General features: G+C 36.6%; 1 protein-coding gene across 1 annotated transcript in view; it reads left to right on the top strand.

Annotated features, from left to right (window-relative positions):
* LOC150085778 (NADH-ubiquinone oxidoreductase subunit 8-like) overlaps positions 1-22,801 on the top strand; it is an 88,778-nt gene extending 65,977 nt beyond the window's left edge. The window contains exons 5-6 of the mRNA XM_090373481.1: positions 10,428-10,556; positions 22,480-22,801. Of these exons, the coding sequence (XP_090229607.1) occupies positions 10,428-10,556; positions 22,480-22,611 (261 nt within the window). The 3' untranslated portion in view covers positions 22,612-22,801. The remainder of the gene's footprint in view (positions 1-10,427; positions 10,557-22,479) is intronic.
* The last annotated feature ends 831 nt before the right edge of the window (positions 22,802-23,632 follow it).

The following is a 23,632-nucleotide window of genomic DNA, read 5'->3' as shown; positions in this document are numbered from 1 at the left end:
CCACACTCCACTTTAAAATCTCGTCCTTTATCTAAATCTTGGTTTTCAAATAAATGTGGTAAGGCTGTTCAAGAAGAATGTTGCATATCGTAATTGGCTTGTTTCCAATTCTTCAGTTTCATTCTCTGCCTACACCAAAGCTCGCAACAAATGTAAAGCAGTTATTAATCAGTCCAAACTAGATTTTGAACAGGCTAAGAGTAGAAAACTTGCTTCTTGTCCTGATGGTAGCCGAGCATTCTGGTCTCTTGCCAAAGCTATTTGCCGCAACGTTTGCCCAAATCAAAACCAGATGGTTCTGTTGTCACTTCAGCCAAGGTTAAAACTGACCTGCTAGCATCCCATTTTTTTTTTCCAACTCATGTATTACTGATCTTGGTAAAACACCTCCCACCATTCCCAACACACTCCACTCAATACCTCCTGTGGTCTTCTGTCAAAAGAACGTCAGAAGGATTTTGATGAATCTTGATGCTAAGAAAGCTCCAGGTCCTGATGATATTTCTCCACTTGTTCTCAAACCTGTGCTTCTCAACTTACTCCTGTTCTTTGCCACATTTTTTCACTTTCTTATTCCAAAGGTGTTTCTCCTTCTTGAAAATTTACTCATATCTAGCCAGTTCCTAAAAAGGGTGACAAATCCCTCCCATCCAATTATCGTCCCAATGCAATTACTTCTACTCTTTCTAAAGTAATGGAGAAATCAATTAACGCCCAACTCTTAAACTACCTAGAAACCTATCTGATCAACGATTGCCAGTATGGATTCCGTCGGTGTCGATCCACTGTTGATATTCTGATTTATGTTAGCCATTTTTGGACAAATTCAATGGAAAAGTTTGGTGAAACACAAGTAGTTGCTCTTGAAATCTCAAAGGCTTTCGATCATGTTTGGCATAAAGGTCTTCTAAACAAGCTTCCATCTTATGGTTTGCCAACTGTTTTTAGTAATTGGTTATCCAGTTTTCTTTCTGATTGCTCACTGAGGGTAATGGTAGATGGCTCTTCTAACTTATCCACTAATGCCGGTGTCCCCCAAGATTCAGTTCTTTCCCCCACTCTTTTTCCTCTTGTATATTAATGACCTTCTTCAATTGACTGAAAATCCTATCCATAGTTTTGCTGATGATAGCACATTGCATTCCACTTTCCATTTTGAGAAACCTTGTCCTGCTCAATCAGCTTCAACTTCTCGAAAATCTGCTACCAATTCCTTAAATGCCGATCTTCAGGTAATTCTCCAGTGGGGCAAAGACAACTTAGTTGATTTCAATCCTTCTGAAACTCAGTCTTATCTTATATCTTGCAAAAAGGATTCTTCTACTCCTTTGCTTATCTTTGGTGACACTCCGATTTCTCGGCAAGATGATATATCTGTTTTGGGAATTACCCTGACTTCTAATCTGTCTTGGCACAAACACATTACAAATATTGCTTTCACTGCATCTAAAAAACTTGGTTTTCTCTTTTGCTCTCTGCATTACTTTTCTTCCAGACGGTTATTCACTCTATACAAATCACAGATCTGCACAAAACCTCTCTCAGGCTTCTAGATTCCATTCAAAAGAGGGCAGTTAGGTTAATTAATGACTGATCTCTAACAGAGTCTCTCCACTCGCTGTCTCATATACGTACTGTTTCTGCTGCATGCCCTTTCTATAGATACTTCCATGGGCACCGTTTTTCTGAATTGGCTTCTATAATTCCAGCTCTCTCTTTCAAAACAGCCTGAACACATGCTGCCACCAACTAACATCCATTTACTGTCCAACTTCAAACTCACAAAACCAACTTTTCATCTTCTTCGTTTATTCATTCAACTGCCATTTTCTGGAACAACCTTCCTTCATACGTATTTCATGAAAATTACAGTCTACAGAAGTTCAAGTCTAATGTTAACAAATATCCTTTTGTTAACATTAGATGTTAACGTGGTTAACGTGTTAACATTTTGTTAGCATGGTACTCTGTACCGTAGGTTCTAATGAGTCTCGTGTTTGGGGGTTTTATTAAAAAAAAAAAAAAAAAAAAAAAAAGCATCTCTATTTCCAACACACGTAAAGCCAAAATTGAAATAACTGTCATCATACTTTAGTTTTGGTCTTTTATTAGTTGGTTCCTGTTTTTTCACTTCAGATTTCTGGGGAACAAAAGGCTGCAATTGTTCATCCTCACTTTGAAGTGTAACAATATTGTGTTCATTTTTAGAGTTCCTTTTTTAAACCACCATTCCATGTTCACATATTTTAATAATAATATTTTGAAATACTAATAATTAATCAAAAAAAATTTATACAAGGAAGTGAGTTTAGTTATGATATCGGTTTGCTTCCTCCTCTCCTTTAATCTGTGTACTCCAGGCTAAATTGCATACGAATGGCATACTAGATCAACACATTGCTACTTTTTCGTAGGTGTCATTACCTCTACACATACTTCTCTATGCAAAAGCACAACGGAATAGTGTTCAGCGGTCTATTTGATTATTAGTCTATGCCACTATATTAATAACTGAAAAAAAATTATGTTAAATATTATAACGATACAAAAGTGGTGTAGGCCACAAATACGCAAATTTTATTTATTTTATTATTTTTTTTTCAAAATTATTAATTGCGATTTTTCGTGGAACACTTGTTCACATCTCGCTGAACACAGTTTGAGAAACGTTGGTATAGTGAATGATACTTTACTATGGTGAATCCATCGTAACACGATTTGATCATACAGAGAATCAATTGTAAAGCAGGGGTCCACTGTATTTTTAACTATTTACATGAAACTTCACATGATTTTGGCAGCCGCTTAATCGGGCCAAAATGTCCTAGTCCAGTGTGTCTCAAATAACTGGAATCCACTGTATTACATTTTTACTCATTTATAGTGGATTTTCATCTTTTATTTTTTATTATTATTTATTATTATTTTTTTAATTATTAATTGCGATTTTTCGTGGAACACTTGTTCACATCTCGCTGAACACAGTTCGAGAAACGTTGGTATAGTGAATGATACTTTACTATGGTGAATCCGTCGTAACATGATTTGATCATACAGAGAATCAATTGTAAAGCAGGGGTCCACTGTATTTTTAACTATTTACATGAAACTTCACATGATTGTGGCAGCCGCTTAATCGGGCCAAAATGTCCTAGTCCAGTGTGTCTCAAATAACTGGAATCCACTGTGTTACATTTTTACTCATTTATAGTGGATTTTCATCTTGAGCTTCTGCAGTATCTTTCCTCCATTGGATCATGTGTTTCTCTCCTTACTTTAAAAATATTTATTTCTTTGCTTTACTTTCTTTCAACTGTCTAGACTTTTTTTTCAGCTAATCTACCTGTTAGATTTCTCAAGGGATGGTATTGACACTATATCTATCCTGACTTCTATTCCTTTGTGTTCTATTTCTTTTCACCATCCTTATCTCTATGTTATTTCCCCCACCTTGTACTGTCTACCCAAATCTTTATGCATAGGGTGAGCATTCACTGTTAGGTTTTCTGAATGCTTTTTTTCTTTTTACCTTTCCCTGTTTGCAGCTTTTTGTTAGAATAGTATACAGCATACCCACTTCATCTTTGTATGTTTTTTCCCTCTTAGCACACATAATACAAGGTGTTGCTATTAAATAATGAGAATGTGTGTGCAGCCATTACACACCAAGTGCCACCTTTGAAACAAAGGCACTGCAGTTGACCTGAATCTTTCCCTAGTTGTCTGCCAAGTCACATTCCAACATGCTCATACACTTTGCAGTGAAACAGATTTCCATTACCTTGTGTTTTTGCAGTTTGCCAGAAAATTGACAGACAAAAGAATTGAGCAATGAATCAACCTCAAATTAAAGAAAACACCTGAAATTTATGAGTTGTTACATCAAGGTTATGAAGAAGATACTCTGTCTAGACCCATGTGTTTGAATGGCATAAAAAGTTTTACAAGGAAGAGGGATGTGGAAGACAAATGAACAGACCGTCCAGTGTCCAAGAAAACTGATGAAAACGTGGACCAGGTAAGGACACTGGTTAGAAGTGATCGTTATTTTAAGCATTCGAATGGGTGCCTCAGAACTCAATATGGATAAAGAAACAGTTAGAAAAATTTTAAGTGAAAATTTAGGCATGAGAGAAGTCTGTGCCAAGATGGTACCAAAAATTTTGAATGAAGATTAAAGAATAAGAAGACTCCAAGTTTCCAAAGGTGTTTGGAAAAAAATTGAAGATCCAGACTTTCTGAGTACTGTAATTACTTGCAGTGAAAGTTGGATGTTCTAGTACAACCCAGAAACTAAAAGAGCCAGTGCAATGGAAGCAAAAAACTATCTCCCAGACCAAAAAAGCAAGAATGATAAAATCGAAAATGAAAACCATGCATCTTGTTTTCTTTGATATCAAAGGAATTTATTACGCCTGAATATGTCCAACCAAATCAGACTGTCAATCAAACATATTGTTGAAGTTCTGACAAGGTTGCATGAAAATATTCAAAGGAAGAAATCTGAATTTTGAGAGGATGGTTGGATGCTACAGCACACAGCATGCTCTCTGTTTGCCAATTTCTGGCCAAAAAAAAACAAATCTATGTGAATGTGTACTCTACTTGTCAAACCTATCCTCTTGTGACTTTTTCTCTTCCCTAAACTGAAAAGTGTACCTAAAGGAACCCATTTTCAGTCCACTGAAGACATTTAGAAAAAAATGACTGAAGCTGTTTCTGTGCGTGGAAGAAACGTACAGAACAGTGTGTGCAAGCCCAAGGAAATTATTTTGAAGGGGGATAACTCATAAGGTACGAAATATTTTTCCAATGCGCCATTAAAAACCAAACCAAACGAAATATTTCATTATATTAATTTTATTGCAACACTCTCGTTATTTAATAGCCACATCTCGTATGCTGCTTTGACACCATTAGAACAATACACTACATTAGCTTAATAAAATAATATTTATATTCATATATTATTTTTGAATAATGAAATATTTGAAATCTTTTGTAACTTAAAAATTCATTAGGATAATTCATTCATTAGCATAAGGCCACCATCCTAAACCATGCAAATTAGAAATCTTGCATGGCAGTATCACCAGCACATTATAGTTTTCATTTTTTATTTTTATTATTTTCTTTATTTTATTATTTTTTTTCTAGCATTTGGGTTTAAGAAACTGTTTATCTCCCTCTGACATATAATGCTAATCTACTGTAAAACCCATGAGCATCAAGTTTGATATTATATATTACAGTCCATTCCGGTTATTTGGGACACATCGGGACTAGTGCATTTTGGCCCGATTAAGCAGCTGCCCCAATTATCCCAAGTTTCACGTAAATAGTTAAAAATACAATGTACCCCCCCCCCCCATTTTTTTACAATTGGTTCACTGTACAATCAAATCACGTTACAACGAACTCGACATAGTAAAGTACTGTTCACTGTATGATATGCAGTAAGCGCCGGTCATTGTGATCACGTTTGTGAATTGAATTTTAATTCTATTAAACATCGATTCTAATTAGCGAAAATAGGAGAAATATTATCCACAGGCTATAAAAGCAAAGATATATTAAGCAGAAATTTGCCCTTTATTACCTTACCAATTAAAAAATACGTGAAAATTGGAAGAATATATGTGATAATCAGAATAATTAATACGTACTGTAATATGTACATAAGAACTAGTTGACATTTCTGTTCACTGACATTTGTGGGTGGGGGTTAAAACTTAAAACAGTAAAAAGATAAGCAATCAATAACAAAGAACACAGCACACACAAATTGCAAGTAACACAATATGCGCAAGTGAGAACCGAGTAACGAGTTACAAAGCTTTAAAAATACGAATGAAGAGAAGATCTGAAAATTAATTTTTTTATATGATTGAAGATTTCATGGAAGTGTACACATTTTTCCATAATAACCCACAGAATTCCAGCTGTCGGTATTATCCAAATTCAGTAAGATCGAGTTTACTGTCCATTTATGATAGATTTCATTAACAGAAAAGCCTAATAAACAGGTGGCTGCTAATTGTTTTTATTGTTTTATGGTTGTGACCTCCAGAATTTCGACTGAACCACGTGGTACCGTCGGAGACAATCGTAGGGTAATCTCCGGTGCTGCGGTCTCCTGCCCCGATTAAACGGCATACTGTCCCAATTAAGCGAAGTAAACCCTGGCTATTTTCTCGATTGGTTTCTGTTTTTTAAGATTTGCCACAAATAAACGGCTGCCCCGATTAACCGGTGGCTCAAATAACCGGAATCCACTGTATTTATCATTCAACTTAAATTATCTTCATGGTTAATTTGTTGGGGCTTAGACTTGAATTTGACAGAATGGGGCAGAGAGAGATTTTATGTCAGAAGAGTTCTCAAATTAGGAGTTAGAGGGACATATGCCTAAGTACCAGCATTGAAACAAAAGTAATCACAAAGGGAATAGTCAGAGAAAGTGAGATGAGTAAGGAGTAGTGGCAACCAGTAATTGGGATTCTGTCAGAAAAGCGAAACTTGCCAAATTGTTAGTGGAAATGGACATCATTGAAATTATAATCGAAATCACACATATTTTGGAAATGGCTTAGGAATTTTTTGGGAGGTTTAGATATTCTTACAGATAAACTTGTTCTATCAACTTGACTATTCACAATGCGTTCAGCAGATTCAAATTAAAAAAGTGGCAGAATATGTATGAATTAATGCAATTTTGAATATGATGTACACATAGCAGGGCAAGAATATATCTAGTTCCTTGACAAAATGTAGTCAATGCCTCATCCATACACACTACTCAGATTCCTTTCAGTCACTCACTAGCTGGCAGAGTGACTGAAAGGAGCGACTTCCCTATCTCACTATCTGCAAGCTAACAATCAAATCTCTGATAAATCATCAATAAATTGAGGTGTGTAAGGCCTTGAATGGTTTGAGTAGTCTCAATGCTGATGGGATACTTCTGCTTACTCAGATTAAGAACCTGAGGGGACATAGATTAAATTTGAGGAAAGACAGCTGTAGAGTAGAATAGATGTATGGAAGTTTGCCTTTAGCCAACGGGTAGTTGATTTCTGGAACAGACTTCCATCTGTTGTTGTGGAAGTGGATAGCTAAATAAATTTAAGGCTGAACTAGACAAACATTTGGAGTGACAAGGTGGGTGAAATGGGAAGGGTTTTTTTTTTTTTTTTTTTTTTGGCTAATGCTATATAAGCTTTCTTTCTTGCATCATATGCCTCAACTAATGCTAATTTATTTGCTGTGCTTTATCCATAATATGAATTTGATTTTTACTTTTTTTGAGCTTTCAGACTACTTCATATTTTATTATTCTTCTTTTTCTTGTAGATTGGCAGCTTATATACTGAAGAAAGCAAGCCACCATTTTTATACTTATTTTAATCTGTAATTCCTAATTTGTATGTTTTATGTTGCATTCTTCTTGTTCTGTTTTTGCACTTTAAATTGTAGTCTTATAACTCAGTTGTTTTGCATTTTAGCATTAGCATTTTAGCACTAGCATTAGCAAAGGCACATGATGCAAGAAAGCAAGCTTATATACCATCAGCCAAAAAAAAAAAAACCCCTTATTTCACCCATCCACTCGCTCCAAATGTTTATCAAGTTCTGCCTTGAATCTATTTAAGCTATCAACTTCTACAACGACAGATGGAAGTTTGTTCCAGCAATCAACCACCCGCTGACTAAAGGCAAACTTCTGCACATCTATCCTACAACCATCTTTCCTCAATTTGAATTTATGCCCTCTCAGGCGATTATTCTGAGCAAGAGGAAGAATCCCATCTGCATTCAGCATGCTCAAACCATTCAAGGCTTTATACACCTCAATCAGATCACCTCGCAGGTGCCTAGTCTCCAGACACTGTAATTTGCAAAACTTAAGCCTTTCTTCGTAAGAGCAACCCTTTGTTCCATTCACTAATCTTGTTCCTCTTCTCTGTACTCGTTCCAACAGCTGTGCATCCTTCTTAAAATGAGGCCTCCAGACCTGTATATGGTACTCAAGGTGTGGCCTGACCATTTCCTTATACAGTGGGATAATTACCTCCTTATCCTTGACTTGGCGCATTATGGCCTTAGCTGCCAATGCGCCATAAAAAAATCAAATCAAATCAAATCAAACCTCCTTATCCCTGCTAGAAAAATTCCTGTATATCATTGACAAGACACCATGAGCTACTCTTGCAGACCATCTGCACTGCTCAGAAAACTTCATATCTGCCTGCACAATATACAACAACATTTACTTGCATACATCCCTTCAATTAATTAAAACCCTTTAAGTTGGTTTCTTTTTATCTCATTTTACATTTCTTCATGTGTGCGAGCATGCACACACACACACACTAACTGCATGCCAGTTTTTTGTATACTTCCCTTCTCAAGCTTATAATGCTGCCAAGTTGAGAGTATTTCCAAATGATTTTTTATTTATTTATAGTGTAAGTTGACTACTTTAATAAAAAATTGCCATGTTAATAGTTCAGTGATTTATTTTTTGAGACTCAAAAAAAATTGTGTTTTAATAACTCTAGCATTTTCAGACTTTTCTAATCACTATTCTAAATGAATGGCTTTCAAATAATATAAGCAGACAAACAATCTTTATCTACTCAAGAAATCAGATATGATTCGATATCGTTGAATGATACCATATTTCTTGAGTTGAGGAGAAATACCCTCTATAAAGAAATCTGACATCCACATGGGTATCAGGAATAAGAGGATCTTGTCCTAAAGCAGCATGAAGACTTGGAATTGCATTAGGAACTGTACCAGAACCAAGAACAGGGCCTTGGCCAAGCCCTTGACTGTGACCTGGACCAAGGACAGGTGGAGGATAACCTTGACTATGACTTGGACCAAGAACTGAGCCTTGGCCATGGATTTGACTATCCCCTTGTGTTTTAATCAAAGCCAAATTTGGGATAGATCTGGGTCCTGATGAATGCATACCACCAACAGGTGGTGCTGGAAGTTGATTAAGATGAGTAGGGGTGCAGAGGAGCATTGAGCAATGTAGGTGGATAATTTGCATTACGTGGTGGAATTGTTCGATATTGCATGGGAAGTGGTGAATGGGGACACTTGTGTAGAAAATGATTCCGGAAACTGCAGATTCACAGGAGCTTGATGAGGCTGCTGAACATTTAGAGGTCCTTTTCTTGGTCCTGGTACAGTTCCTAATACAATTCCACATGGGTATCAGATTTCTTGAAGAGTTCCTGCTCTGCTCTTCTGGGAGAAGAAAACTTTCACAAGTGGCAGAGAAGATTGTTTGTTGCAGCTCATTTTATTCAAAAACTGTTCTTCTAGGAAAGTGATTATAAGATTCTAAAAATGACCATCATTAATGGTCATTTATATTCACTGTGATAATTTATTTTTAAAACAGTCATAGTATGAACTGTAATTAAAAAACTTTCATTCATTTCATTTTCATAGGATGTTGCATGAAATCCATCATCCATGTGGGTATCAGATTTCTTCATTGTTGCAGGTGCTAAGCATTGCTACAGAGTGACTAGTTTCATTGTGAAGTGGTGAGCATTACCATTAAAATGTAGTGAAGCTAATGTGCTTCAACAAATGGATACCAGAGAGATGCTGCCGTTTTGGCAACACATTTTCAAGAAAGGTATGAGTAAATCAGCATTATGCAATGCAGTCACACAATGCCTGAAGTGCACCTGAAACTAAGCATGCTGTGTCATTGTTTTATGGCAAACTTTTCCAGTTCCAAAACAATTAATGATGCAGATTGAAAGCAAACACAGTATTTGAGAGTGCTAAAATATGTTGTTTAATGGCATTATCAGTTTATTTTAAAATTTTTGATAGAGAAACCAAAGATGACACTTTTGGAGGGGGAGTTATTTTGAGCTAGTAGTGAATGTATTGTGTCTAAAGAGCAGCAGAGAAGTGATTTTGATAGGTGCCTTTCGAGTATCCAACACACACTGACAGGTTTGCTGCCAAGGTGCTTGGGGATGAACAGTGTTATTTTAGGAGAATAGTGTTTGACTGTAAGATATCAAAAGTTAGAGCACTGTAGTGAACCAATGCTACTCGGACTGCACGATAATGGGGGGGAAGCTATATAGAACTGTCTAGGTTATTCAAATTTTTGCATAGCCTACTCAATGATTGGAAATGCTTTATGCAGTCATTTTCATAAAAAGTGTGGAGACTGCTGAATTTAACAATTCCTACGAAAAGATTAATCCTGATTGAAAGCTTTTAAATCTTGCTATATTGAAAAAGCAAACTCATCAGTGTTTAAATGTTTTGGTGTATAAATTTCTAACTTTTTATGGTAACTTACTGATTTACTCATATTGTGTAATTGGATTATCCACTGAAAGTGTGCTTATTATAATGCATTTTTTATCTCACTTCAGGCCATTACTATTGAAGCAGAGGAACGATCAGATGGTAGTCGTCGCACAACACGATATGATATTGATATGACAAAGTGCATATATTGTGGTTTTTGCCAGGAAGCATGCCCAGTGGATGCAATTGTAGAGGTATGTATTCTAAACTGATTTAGAAACTGCACACTTATTTACAACTTATGACAATTTTTAGAATAGCAATAGTATCACGGCTAAATTTTTTATTTATTTATTTTTTTATGTTAAAACAGTACACTGAAGAATCAAAAAAATCAAGTGCAGGGATTACAATTCTTCATTTCACATTATTCTGCATTAACACAGTTACTGCTTCTTGAACACAAATTGAGATTTTAATCCATTTGAAAAGGGAACCACCCTACTTTTGAACTTTTTCTTCCACTTTGACAGAAGAAAAAGTGGATATTTTTGTCAAGCAACCTTTACGTCTGGGAGGCCAATGTATATTTTACAATCTGGAAATATTAAAGCAATCCAGCACTTATATCAACAGTCACATTTCTCTTCAAGAATCCATGAAAAAAATGAGTGATGTTTCTCTTTTTATAAGTTATATATATATTTCTTTATATGTCCTTTCATCTGTTTTTTTACAGCCAGCAGGATTTAAATTGCATAGATAAGGCAGTGCATCTTAATTCTCACAGAACAAATGTTCTCTTACAATGAGTTGAGCTGGTATTACACTACTTTCAAACAGATGGTCTCACCAAAAAGTTAATTAGCCGTTTGTTTAAAAGATAGCTGCTGCTATGACAACTTGTTTCAGGATTAACTGGCCCCTCATCAGATAGCAGGTAGTATCTAGTGAAAACACTCAGACAAAACAGTTGTAAAAGAGTTGTTATGAGCTGATGTGTGGTATACAAAGTCAAACCTTCAAATTTGTAATGTGGCTAAAGCTATCTACTTTGTCTCTAGAGACCAGTTAACAATGTTTCATCTTTTAAACAAATGGCCAATTAACCTTTGGGCCAGGCTATCTGTTTGAAAGTGGTGCAATACCAGAATAATTAATTGCAAATGCAAATTTGTTCTGCTGTGAAAATTAAGATAATTGCACTATCTATGCAAGTGAATGACTTAAAAAACAAAGTTATTTTATTTTTAATATAAGATAACTACCTATGCAGTGTTAATCTTGCTGACTGCAAAAAGAGATGAAAGGACAAGACAGTCCTGAAAACGTCTTGCTATTTCTCTGAGGCCATATATCTTTAGATATCTCTTATTCAGTAAACTTTGCAACTTAGCACAAACTGCTCTTTCAAATACAGCCATGGCTGGCCTTAAAGATTGCACGTACCTTTTCATACAGCACTCATGAACAGTGAGCCAGTAGAAATTTAAATCGCAAAGAAGTGGATTTAGCAGACTGGTTTTTTAAGGAAAATCAGAATAACAGGTGTCAGTGAAAACAACAGATGAATAATATACTTCAGGATTACAAGGAAGCTGCTGTTAAACAATAATTTTGATTTATTCTGGAAATAAGAAAGTGCAAAGGTGTAGCAGTAGCTTTTAGAACTATTTAGGTGAAATTTCTCTGTTCATATGGCCCAGTTTAGAACTCAAAAATAGATAATTCTTTACTATCTTAGAAAGAGCAATAGAAATTAATAACAAAGAAATGTCTTCAAAATGTTCCTGCTAATGTTGACACTTTTTTCTACGCAGATGACCTTACAATATTCTGTCATTCACAAAATATGCATTCCATCAAACAACAACTTCACCTCTCTGTATCAAAAATCAAAAACTACTGCCATCCTCTGCAAAAGTGTCAGCTTCGTCCAGATGCTGAGCTAATTCTGGGAACCCAACCAGTAACACTCAGCAACAGTATCTGATTCTTAGGCCCAGTATTTGTTACTAAACTTAAGTTCCAAAACTCTATAGTGCAAACATGAACTCGGTGTATGAAGAAGATGAATATGCTAAAGGTGTCTCTTCTATGACATGGGGATCGGATCATTTTACACCTATGTCAAACCTTAATCAGATCTCAGTTAGACTGAAGCCCAGTTTGCAATTCTGCATGCAAGACTGCATTGCGTTGGCTCAATCTAATCCCGCACAGTGCTCCCAAGATTGTCCTAGGAGCCTCCTGGACATCCCCAATGCAAAGTTACATAGATGCCAATGACTTTCCACTACATCTTAGGAGAAAGGTATTGCTTCCTAACTGTGCAAACAAATTACATAGTATCCCTTCTCGTTCCATTTGGACATATCTCTTTGATCCTCAGAGGAGTAAACATATATAGAAACAAACCTATAAAAATAAATCTGTAGGAATCCAGTTACTAGAACAAACAACAGTGGAATGTCCATCTTGCAATTATCTCTCAAGCCTGAGATGCAATACAACCATCCTGGATAATGTATATACTTCCTTGCGATAACCATTTTTTGTCAGTGGGAGAAATACTCTCAGTCCAAGCTAAAATTTTAGACAATTACATGCAGGTCATGCTTGCCAGGGTTCAAATTGGGTGTCATATACATTTAGTGCACCTCTTTTTACTGCTAAGGGAGGATCCCCACATTGCTTACACTGCAATTCCCTGCTTACTGCCTAGCATATTTTCATTGAGTGTGTGCATTGCCATTCAGCCAGAATTACATATTTCAGATCACCTCTTAACTTACATGAACCTTTACAACTAGGCCATATTATTGGAGACTAGGCCAGTTTATCAGAGTTTTTACTTACCTAAAGTTTTTTGACTTATATACTCATTTCTGGATCTGTTTTGTTGTTCTGTTGATCATCACTCCACAATAGCAGGTGCAATTTGGTCATAGTAGCCCATGCACCATTAAACCACAACAACTGACTGCACTGTAGCAATTCAGGAACCAAAAAATACTCCAAATGGCTAAATAAGTCCAAACTATTTTTAGAAAATAATGGCCAAGAGCAAAAATGAAATTTCACAGAGGTCCCATGATTTTGTTAATCAGAAGGGGGGGGGGTATTGAACAACACTTACTACATTTTCATTGTTTAACCCATTTGGCAGAGAATTTTGCAAATATGTGTGGCCTCTATGCTATGATTTTTTTGCTATGGGCTGTTTGTGGAGTAAGTTACTTCATAGTGTTTTGAAATTATGCAAAAATTAAAACTTGGCTTTTATTTTTATTAATAACAAGATACACAACAAGTAACCATTAACAGTATATCTGAGAGCAGAGCAGTGAACAGAGTTTTTAACCATAATAAGAAATCCAGTAGTAAGATAAACCATTCATATAGATTCAGACATTAAAACCATATGTACAAAAGTATGCATTAAATTAAGTTAGTGGTAAAACACACAATAAATAAATTAAAAGAAAAAAAAATTTCTTTTAATAATAAACTACATAAATAAATGATGGCTAGTCACTTTGCAGTTCAAGACAATATGAACTCCATCCACAAGACATACTTTGTGGATGGAGTTCGTCAATGATTGGGAATTGTCAAAAAAGTCAATCAGAGAGTCATTTGCTGATTCTGTTTAGTGGACTGAATTTCATGAAGTCCATGGTGGCAGAGTCAAGGCAAAACAGTATAAGATTCCTGACTTGTCTACATGGAGCATGGAAGTTGATTTTACTAAGGATATCAGATTCTTCTTAGGTTCCTGTGATTACTTTGACTAGAAGGGCGATGTTAGTAATAACTCTTCTAGTGCACAGATGCCTGAGATGAAAGTAATCACACAGCGATTCCCAGTACACTGAGTGATAAAATAGAGGGTTATGGAACGTAAAGTAACAGACAAAATTTTTTTGGACTGCTTCAATTTTGTTAGTCTGTGTGAGAAATTCCAAATGGGTGAGCTGAATTCAAGGATTGGCAGAACAATGTTTTTATATAGGATAACAGCATATATGTAGTTTTTGAACTTGTAGGTGTTCCTTTTGATTAATCCCAGTCTTTTGAATGCTTTGCTGGTGATTTTAAGGACAACGTGCATCAAATTTAGCACTGCTGGAAAAGAGAACCCCCAAGTCGTTAACTTGGTTACACCTTTCAATGATCACAGAGTTACTAGTGTACTCTGTATTTATTATTTATGGAAATCTGCAGGATGAGAAAAAGATTACTTTGCACTTCGAGGGGTTAGCAGACAAGCCATTCAGAGATAGCCACTGAGAAAATTTATTGAGTTGAGGGCGCATTGAAGCTGTTGAGAATTGGTTGTCTCCTTCATTGCTGAGTAGGTCTTAAGGTCATCTGCATAGAGAGCAACTTGAACATTGGAGGTGCAGATGAAAGAAGTAAGGTCATTTTTGAAAACAGTGAAAAGTAGAAGACCTGGGAGGTCTTGAGGTACTCCACCTAGTGATATAAAATGGACAGAGTTCACTTGATTGATGATAATGCTCAAGGAACAATGCATAATATAGCTCCATAGCCATGAGAGCAAAGGGTCACAGATACTGTATAGCTTAAGTTTTTCCAGAAGTTATTCATGAGGGACTTTATCCCTTAGAAATGCTGTAGAGATATCTTTGTAAGCAGCATCAACTTGAAGGTGGTTATCAAGAACTTCAGAGGTATGTTATCAGAAAGGAAGCAAATTTATGACCACTGACTGTCCACTGGAAACCATGTTTCAGAAACTACTGTGTCAGAGTTTTTATCACATTTTTTGAAAACTGAAAGTATATTGACCTGTTTATGATTCAAATAAACTTAACAGGACTAAGTAAATTAATATTTGCAGCATTAGGAGTATTGAGGCCACTGTAAGGTGAAGATCTGGTCTCCATACTAAGGGCATTGTCAGGTAATGAAGAATGCTTATTCATTTTAAGAACATTAGTTTCAAGAGTAGGTTCAGTATTTTTCTTAGCTTCCCTTAAGTGGCAAGATATAACTGACATGAGATTCTTAATTTGGGCATTGATGTCCTAAATTTCAGCCTGTTCATTAGTTAATATTGCTTTTATGCTGAAGATCTCCATGGATAGCTCATAATTTCCTTCATTGAGTGTATCCAGGGAAATATCAGACTTTGCAGTATGAAGTACTCTGATTAGCTGAGTTTGATGGAGGATTTTCTTCATAGTATTAAAGAGTAGTTTCTGGAATTTATTTTATTGTGGAATAGAAGAGGCACAATTCTAAGTTTCATTAGAGAAGGAGTTAACACTGAGATCTTCTGAGAGCAGAGACGTGTGTTTGAGTTGATGCATCTGAAAGTTGATATGACCCCGGAGACAACAAGAAGAGATTAGAGGCTCTGACAACAGAAAGTTCAGAGTCAGTATTTCCAGTTATTGACATGATATTTGATCCAAGTGAGCTAGAGTTGGACATTTCAACATTACCAGTAGAAGAGGAAGAGGTACCTCAGGTTCTGTGCTGTTTTGAGTTGCAACAGTTATAGGACTTTTCTGAGAATTTCTAAATCGACATCTATCACAACACAATGATTTCCGATGACTTTTATTTAATTTTTTCAGGTCAGATTGGGTACAGTCATTGCATATTAATTGCTTACACTCAATATACTGGATAATAGGATCAGAGCTGGTCCCGTAGATGGCACAGACGTTAGAATTTTCACAGAAGGTAGTATTTGTCATGTTGAATTAACTGATTGAAATATATACTCATACTATATGTTATTGACAATATTATTATTATGTATTATTTTTTGTAAATCTTTATTTGTTCATTTGTGATTTTCTTAAGCAAATCCCAGAAGAGGCAGTTCAATAGAGCTGGTCATTTTAAGTAAATAACAGTTCAGATAGTGTAGGGTTACTAAACAATATCAATATCACCACCAGTTGTGGTTTTGTAAACAATTGGTAAAGTGACCAGCCAGTTGCCTTTAGTTGTCCCAACAAACTCAGTGAAATCCACAGATGTCAGGGGTCGAGGTAAGGAGGAGAGGGCAGAGTGGCTTAGCAGAACTCTAATGCCGGGTCAAGTGTCTGTTAGACATGTGTACAGCCACTCCCCGACTTACACAAAGGTTGCATTCCGCAGAGCTCTACATGAGGCGAATTTTACATAAGTCGGAATTTCCGTAGATGCTTATGCAGCACTCGCAACTATGCGTGCTGAATTTGATTGAAGCAAAAAAGAAATGTTCGAGGAACATGCAAACAGAATTATTTATTCAATTTTTTTCAGTGTGCAATTACAAAAAATTTTAAAAATTATAAAATTACAAAAGAAGAGAGAGGACAGGCATAATGTCGGCAAGTTTTACATTTCGAGCATCGTTGCCAGAATCAACGTCTCCAACTCATAAGTATGCTGCTATGGAGGTTGAGGGCTGTGGAGATTTAGAAGGGGTTTTTTCCAAAACATCACAAAATTTTTCTGCAGCTGCAGAATCGATACTGGTAACTTTACTGCATACTTTAATGTTGTAGAAACTGGCACAATGCTTGAACCTATTAAACCACCCGTTGCTGTGAATTTGGCTTGGGTTTGCCGTACTTATCCTTAATATCTTCATAAATACTTCTTGTTTTTGCTTGAATGGCCATTAGACTCGGGTACTCGCTTCTGTATCTGATTTTCCATCCATATTACTAATAGATTTTCCATCTTCGAAGTAGCACCTGAACACTGTTTTGTGATCACTGTTGATTTTAAATGCATTGATCCTTTAACATGTTCTTTTCTATGTGCACTGTCCTTTAATAGTATTCATCGTTGAAACAGCGAAACCTAATTCCCATGAAATAGATGACAAACTTTGACCTGCTTGTTACTTCTTAATCATTTTCCTCTTCATTTCTAAATCAATTTTTTTTTGTTTCCTAGCACTGCCACCACATGCACTTTTTTTGGTCGCATTCTCTTCATCATTGTAATAAGTATAATGAGCATAATAAGAAACTACAGGGAAATAGAGTGATGAGTTTAATAAGAAACTGTACAGGGAAATAGAGTGGGCCAGTAAATCAGAGTGTCTTATAATGGGGGATTTTAATTTCCCAGATATTGACTGGAATTTGTGGGTCAGTCACTCACACACACTAGCAAGGCTTTTGTGGATTTATTGGATGATTGTTTTCTACATCAGCATGTTTGGGAGGCAACTAGAGGGAGTAATACTCTTCATTTGATTATCAGTAGTGATTCTTCATGCATTAAGAATCTGCAGATAAAGGAACCACTAGGTGGCAGTGATCATAGTGTGCTGAAGTGGGATTTACTCAAAGAGGTAATTACCATCAGGGGTAAAGGGAAGGGTTATTGCTTTCATAAAGGCGACTACGATGGTCTGAGACAGTATTTATATTCTATACAGTGGGACCAACTGATGATGTTACCAACAGCAAATTCAAAATGGGAAGCATTCAAAGAACTTATCTTGGAAGCTACTAGGCTTTACATACCAACTAAGAAATGTTGTTCAAGGTTTAGGCCTAAATGGATGTCAGATGAACTAATGACACATATGTAGAGAAGAAAAATGCATGGGATACATATAAATTAACACGTGACACAGAAGCCTATGATAGATATAAGTTGATCTGTAACCAAGCTACAAAGGAGGTCAGGCAGGCGAAGGCAGATTACGAGAAATCTTTGGCAAGGGATGCAAAGAAAAACAGCAAAGAGTTCTTTACTTATGTAATCTCTAGAAGGAAGGGGATGAATCAGATTGGTCCACTTGATACCGATGGTTCAACTGTTGATGATCCTGCTTAGGTAGCTAACAAACTAAATGAATATTTTGCATTAACATTCACACATGAGGAGTTATTCAGTGAGGGGAATGCCAGAGGTGTATTCAACTCTGGCAGTAAGCTAGATAATCTTGTAATAACTGAGAGTAAAGTGGAGGAGAAATTGTTGAAGATAAACACGAGAAAGGCACCTGTGGTGGATGGGATCTACCCAGTTATATTAAAGGAGGCAGCAAAGGAAGTAAGCAAACCCTTAGCCATAATTATGAGAACTTCCTTGGACTCAGGGGAGGTACCCATAGACTGGAGATGTGCAAATGTGACCCCAATTCACAAAGGAGGATCAAGGGCTGACACAAGTAATTATAGACCTGTGAGTTTAACTTCTGTTCCAAGAAAATTAATGGAGGCACTGGTTAAAGAAGCACTGCAGGATCATCTAGACAAGACTTCAGTTATAGCTCGGACACTGCATGGTTTTATTAAGGGGAAATCTTGCCTGACCGATGTGATTGGATACTATGATGCAGTTACAAAAGAACTGGATGCAGGGAATAACTTTGATATTATATACTTGGATCTTAAAAAGGCTTTTGATACTGTTGCACATGGAAGACTGCTGCACAAATTGGAGCAGTGTGGCATTGGAGGCAAATTGCTGCTATGGATAAAGGGGTCGTTGAGGGGGAGAACACAGACAGTGGTAATCAATGGACACTGCTCATCGTGGACTAATGTTATTAGTGGAGTCCCTCAGGGTTCAGTGCTGGGTCTATTATTGTTTTCTGTATTTATAAATAATATTGATTATGGTATATCAAGCTTAATGTCCAAGTTTGCAGACAATACAAAGGTTGTCAGGGTTGTTAAGGACACTACTGACGCTATCCTGCTAGCAACAGGATCTGGTAAGGTTGAGCAGATATGGGCTGAGAGGTGGCAAATGAAGTTTAACATTGACAAATATAAAGTACTACATATGGGAAACAGCAACCCCAGAGCAACGTATCAACTCTGTGGTACTACACTGACAGTGGTAGAGAATGAAAAGGACCTGGGGGTAATTGTGCAGGCAGATATGAAGTTCTCTGATCAGTGCAGACGGGCTGCAAGAGTAGCTCATGGTGTCTTGTCAATGATATACAGGAATTTAATTTTTCTAGCAGGGATAAGGAGGAGATTATTCCCTTGTATAAGGCAATGGTCACCACACCTTGAGTGCTGTATACAGGTCTGGAAGCCTCATTTCAAGAAGGATGTAGAGCTGCTGGAACGAGTACAGAGAAGTGCAACCAGATTAGTGAATGGAACAAAGGGTTGCTCTTACGAAGAAAGGCTTAAGTTTTGCAAATTACAGTGTCTGGAGTGCCTAGTCTCCAGACACTGTAATTTTGCAAATTACAGTGTCTGGAGACTAGGCACCGGCGAGGAGATCTGATAGAGGTGTATAATGCCTTGAATGGTTTGAGCATGCTCAGTGCTGATGGGATTCTTCCTCTTGCTCAGAATAATCACCTGAGAGGGCATAAATTCAAATTGAGGAAAGACAGATGTAGGATAGATGTGCGGAAATTTGCCTTTAGCCACCAGGTATTTCGTTGGTGGAACAGACTTCCATCCCTTGTTGTGGAAGTTGATAGCGTAAATAAATTTAAGGCTCAGCTGGACAGGTATTTCGAACAAACGGAGGGGTGAAGTGGAAGGTTTTGTTTTTTTTTATTTTTTGGCTGATGTTGCATAAGCTTGCTTTCTTGCATCATATGCCTCTACTAATGCTAATAAGTAAATAGCAATGAAGAAAAGATTCTGAAAATTTATTTATGTTTTTTCTTTGAGTCAAGATTTCATTGAAGGGAAACATATTTCACCATAAAAACCCACGCAATTCCAGTTATCGATATTATCTCAAATGCAATAGGAGATCAAGTTTTCTACCCATTTATAATAGATTTCACTAACAGAAAAGCCCAGTAAACTGGAAACTGCAAATTGTTTTTATTGTTTTATGATCGTGTCCTCCAGAAATGTGCTTTAGAAAAATATCACAAAGGCATTCAAAATTGATTCTTATAATGAACATATGATAACGATGACCTTTTAGAGAGATAAATAGCTATATGGCAAAAATTTCAACTTTCAAGATCTTGGAATGAATTACGAAAAAAACAATGTGTTATTGGATTCACATTACGATATTTTCACAATACCTCCATTTATTCCTATGGGATGCAAAATACATTTCCAAAATTTATTTTAAGTTTGCACCGGCTGGCAAAAACTTATGTAAAGTCGAATATTGCATAAGTCAGGGAATACCTTTATAAGCTGAACCACAAGGTAATGGCTGGATGCATGTATATAAAGAAGCAGAATGAGCATTCAGAAATTCATTTAGTACTTATCTGTTGTCTGCTCAAATAATGAAATCTGGCACATCCAAGAGCCTATCTTTATGTGGTAGCACTAATAGGAACTTAATACTGTAATTAAAAACACAAATCAAGAAAAGTTTGCAACTCATATCATACAAACATGCAAAGCCAGACACAATCGTCTCCCCTAGAAAAAAATTGTACATAAATGCTTTCAAATATTAATTTGTTCATAGTTTGATTTGGTGCCCAAAATTAGAGCAAAATTGTTTCCAAAAATCAAATCAAATCTTAATTTTTTTAAAAAATGAGAAAAATTATTTAAAAAAAACAAAAAACTTGTTATTACTTCTTTTTTTTGTGCAATGATTCAATTTCATCAACATCTAGATCTGAATTTGAAACAGTTTCAGCTTTTGAAGCCAAAATCAGACAACCGGCTGAGAGTTGCTATCTCTTCTGATTTTGAAAGCTATTTTAATGCTACTATCTCTTATTAGCTGTCTGCAATTACTTTTAAAAACATAAGGGATGGCAGTACTTATTGGAAGATTTCAAGGCTGTTAATACATAAATGGATGTTATTGGTGTGACATGTAACACCAATATGTAATAATATTGATGTTACATGTCAACCTACATGTTACATATAACACCAAGTGGCTACTTAAGTTATACACTGAAAGGACAGAATTCATGGGATACCTGGATCCTGGGCAACATGATGCTGTACCCCCCCTCTCGCTACTGGATGAACCCACCAATTGGCAAGTATATAGGTACACTGCATCACTGTATTCGTGTAGACAGTAATTCGATGTCAGTATGGATAAACGTCGTGAGTTAACTGAATTTGAAAGAAGGATGATAGTGGGTGCCTGATGCATGGGTCACTTTATCATGGAGGTGTTACAGAAATTGCACTATTCCCATTCAACAGTATCAAGAATGTATCGGCAATATGCCATTTACAGAATAACATCTCATCGTGGACAGCACTGTGTGCAGAGAAAGGTGGTGGATGAACGTGGCCGTCGACATCTGTCTTGCATTGTTTCAGCCAACTGGAGAGTGACGGTGGCACAAATCACTGCCAACTTCAATGAGGGACGTGCCAAAAACATCTCCACTAAGACCATAAGGCAATCGTTAGCCGTAATAGATTATGGGCACTGCCGACCCACTAAAGTCCCATTGCTAACACCACGACACAGGACCCTACACCTCAACTGGACAAAAGAACAATCGACACTAGACCTTGGATGATTGGAGACTGGTCTCCTGGTCCGATGAGTCCCATTTCCAGTTATTTCAAGCTGATGGGAGGGTGCGTATCTGGTAGAAACAGCACGAAGCTATGCACCCATCATGTCAACAAGGGACTGTTCAGTCAGTAATGCTCTGTGGCATGTTCAACTGGCACATGCTGGGACCTCCGGTACTCTAGGCACATCTCTGAACAGTCCAGGTTACGTGTCCATCCTTGCAGACCATCTTCATCCCTTCATTGTCATCGTGCACCCACAGGACAATGGACTCTTCCAGCAGGACAGAACTGTGGTGGTTTGAAAAGCATTCCCCAGATTTTACCACCATGGAATGGCCTCCCTGCTCATGGGACGTGAACCTTGTGGAGCATCTATGGGATGCTGTGGAAAAGTCGTTCAAGCTTTGGATCATCTACCCAGGAATGTGACAGAATCATGGACAGCGGTGCAGCAACACCTGTGGAACACTTTTGTGAACTAGTGGACTCAATGCCTCGCCATGTGATTGCCCTTATCCAAATGAAAGGTGGGTCTACCCATTACTAGGTAGGTATCCCATGATTTCTGTCCACTCAGTGTTCTTTGTTTTTGTGCACATGCTTGAAAGTTAAATTGATGATGACATTATGTATTTATAGTAATAAAACTTAGAAAAGCATAAGGTTATAAGCCCATTAATAAATTGCTTTTGCAGCATAATTGGGAGTTCATTCAGTGTTGTTCTCTCCCATTTAGGGTCCTAACTTTGAATTTTCCACAGAAACACATGAAGAGCTGTTATACAATAAAGAAAAATTACTCAATAATGGAGACAAATGGGAAGCAGAAATTGCAGCTAATCTTCAAGCAGATCACCTTTATAGATGAGAGGGAGTGACAGATACACCACTCAATAGGGAGCCCTGTAGAATCAGAAAATAGCATGAAAAATGTTTATTATGTAGAAGTGTGAATGTCTGTAGGATAGTCTACTGTACATAAAATAATGCTGAGATAAATAACAAAAATTATGTTTCTGGTGATTATTCAGTGACAAAATTTTTGTTGACTTTCTGTATGTAGCATAAGCCTGTTTTATTTTTTTATCTGTATTTATTACCAGCAGTTTAAATCAGTCTTGATTATGTCCTCAAGTTTATTTCACTGTGCTTTCACTGCGCTATTTTAGTACTTGTAGCATGAGTGAGTATATAACACTGTAAATTACTGATGTACATTGCATGTGTTTAAAAAAAACTCTCTCAGATGTAATCAGTTACTTAACCTAATTAACTTAACTGCCTAGACATGAAAACTTTTGTGCATGGCTGAGTATTGTATTTTTACATTTACTTACCAAACAGGTATAAGATGTTGCACTGGTTATGTTATTATTAATAATAAGATAAAAATTAGCTCAGTGCCTTGATTTTAAGTTATAAAAACTTTTAAATTTGTGTAAACTGCCACTAAAAGTCAATAGAAAATTAATATTATTCTGTTGTCTCATACTGCTGGCCACTTTCTTAGGAACTAATAGTGTTTTAGACTGCTGTTGTCCCAAGTTTCTGCTCCAACACAATGTGGCATGGAGTCAACGGAGTTGAAAAAGTGACGTCAGGAATATAAGATTATTCATGTAATAGAACTCATTTCCTGGAATGATGGAGGCAATTCATTTCCCAGGTGTTCAGTGGGATGGAGGTCCAAGGATTGAGTAGACTAGAGCAGATGTTTGGAGTCTTCCTCACATTCCTGAAATCAAATCATTTTTTCACAAATCTTTGGTGTGGTGAATGGTTGCATTTTCACCTTGAAAGTATCCTTGTCAGTAGGAGTAAACATGGAACACTATCAGGTGTACCTGATCTCCAACAGTGTTCATCTATGCTCTGGTATTCACAGTGGC

The sequence above is a fragment of the Mastigoproctus giganteus genome, chromosome 5 (genome assembly GCF_048544385.1).
Source record: "Mastigoproctus giganteus isolate SK-2022 chromosome 5, ASM4854438v1, whole genome shotgun sequence".
Taxonomy (NCBI): Eukaryota; Metazoa; Arthropoda; class Arachnida; order Uropygi; family Thelyphonidae; genus Mastigoproctus; species Mastigoproctus giganteus.
This window is presented reverse-complemented; position numbering and strand designations above follow the sequence as displayed.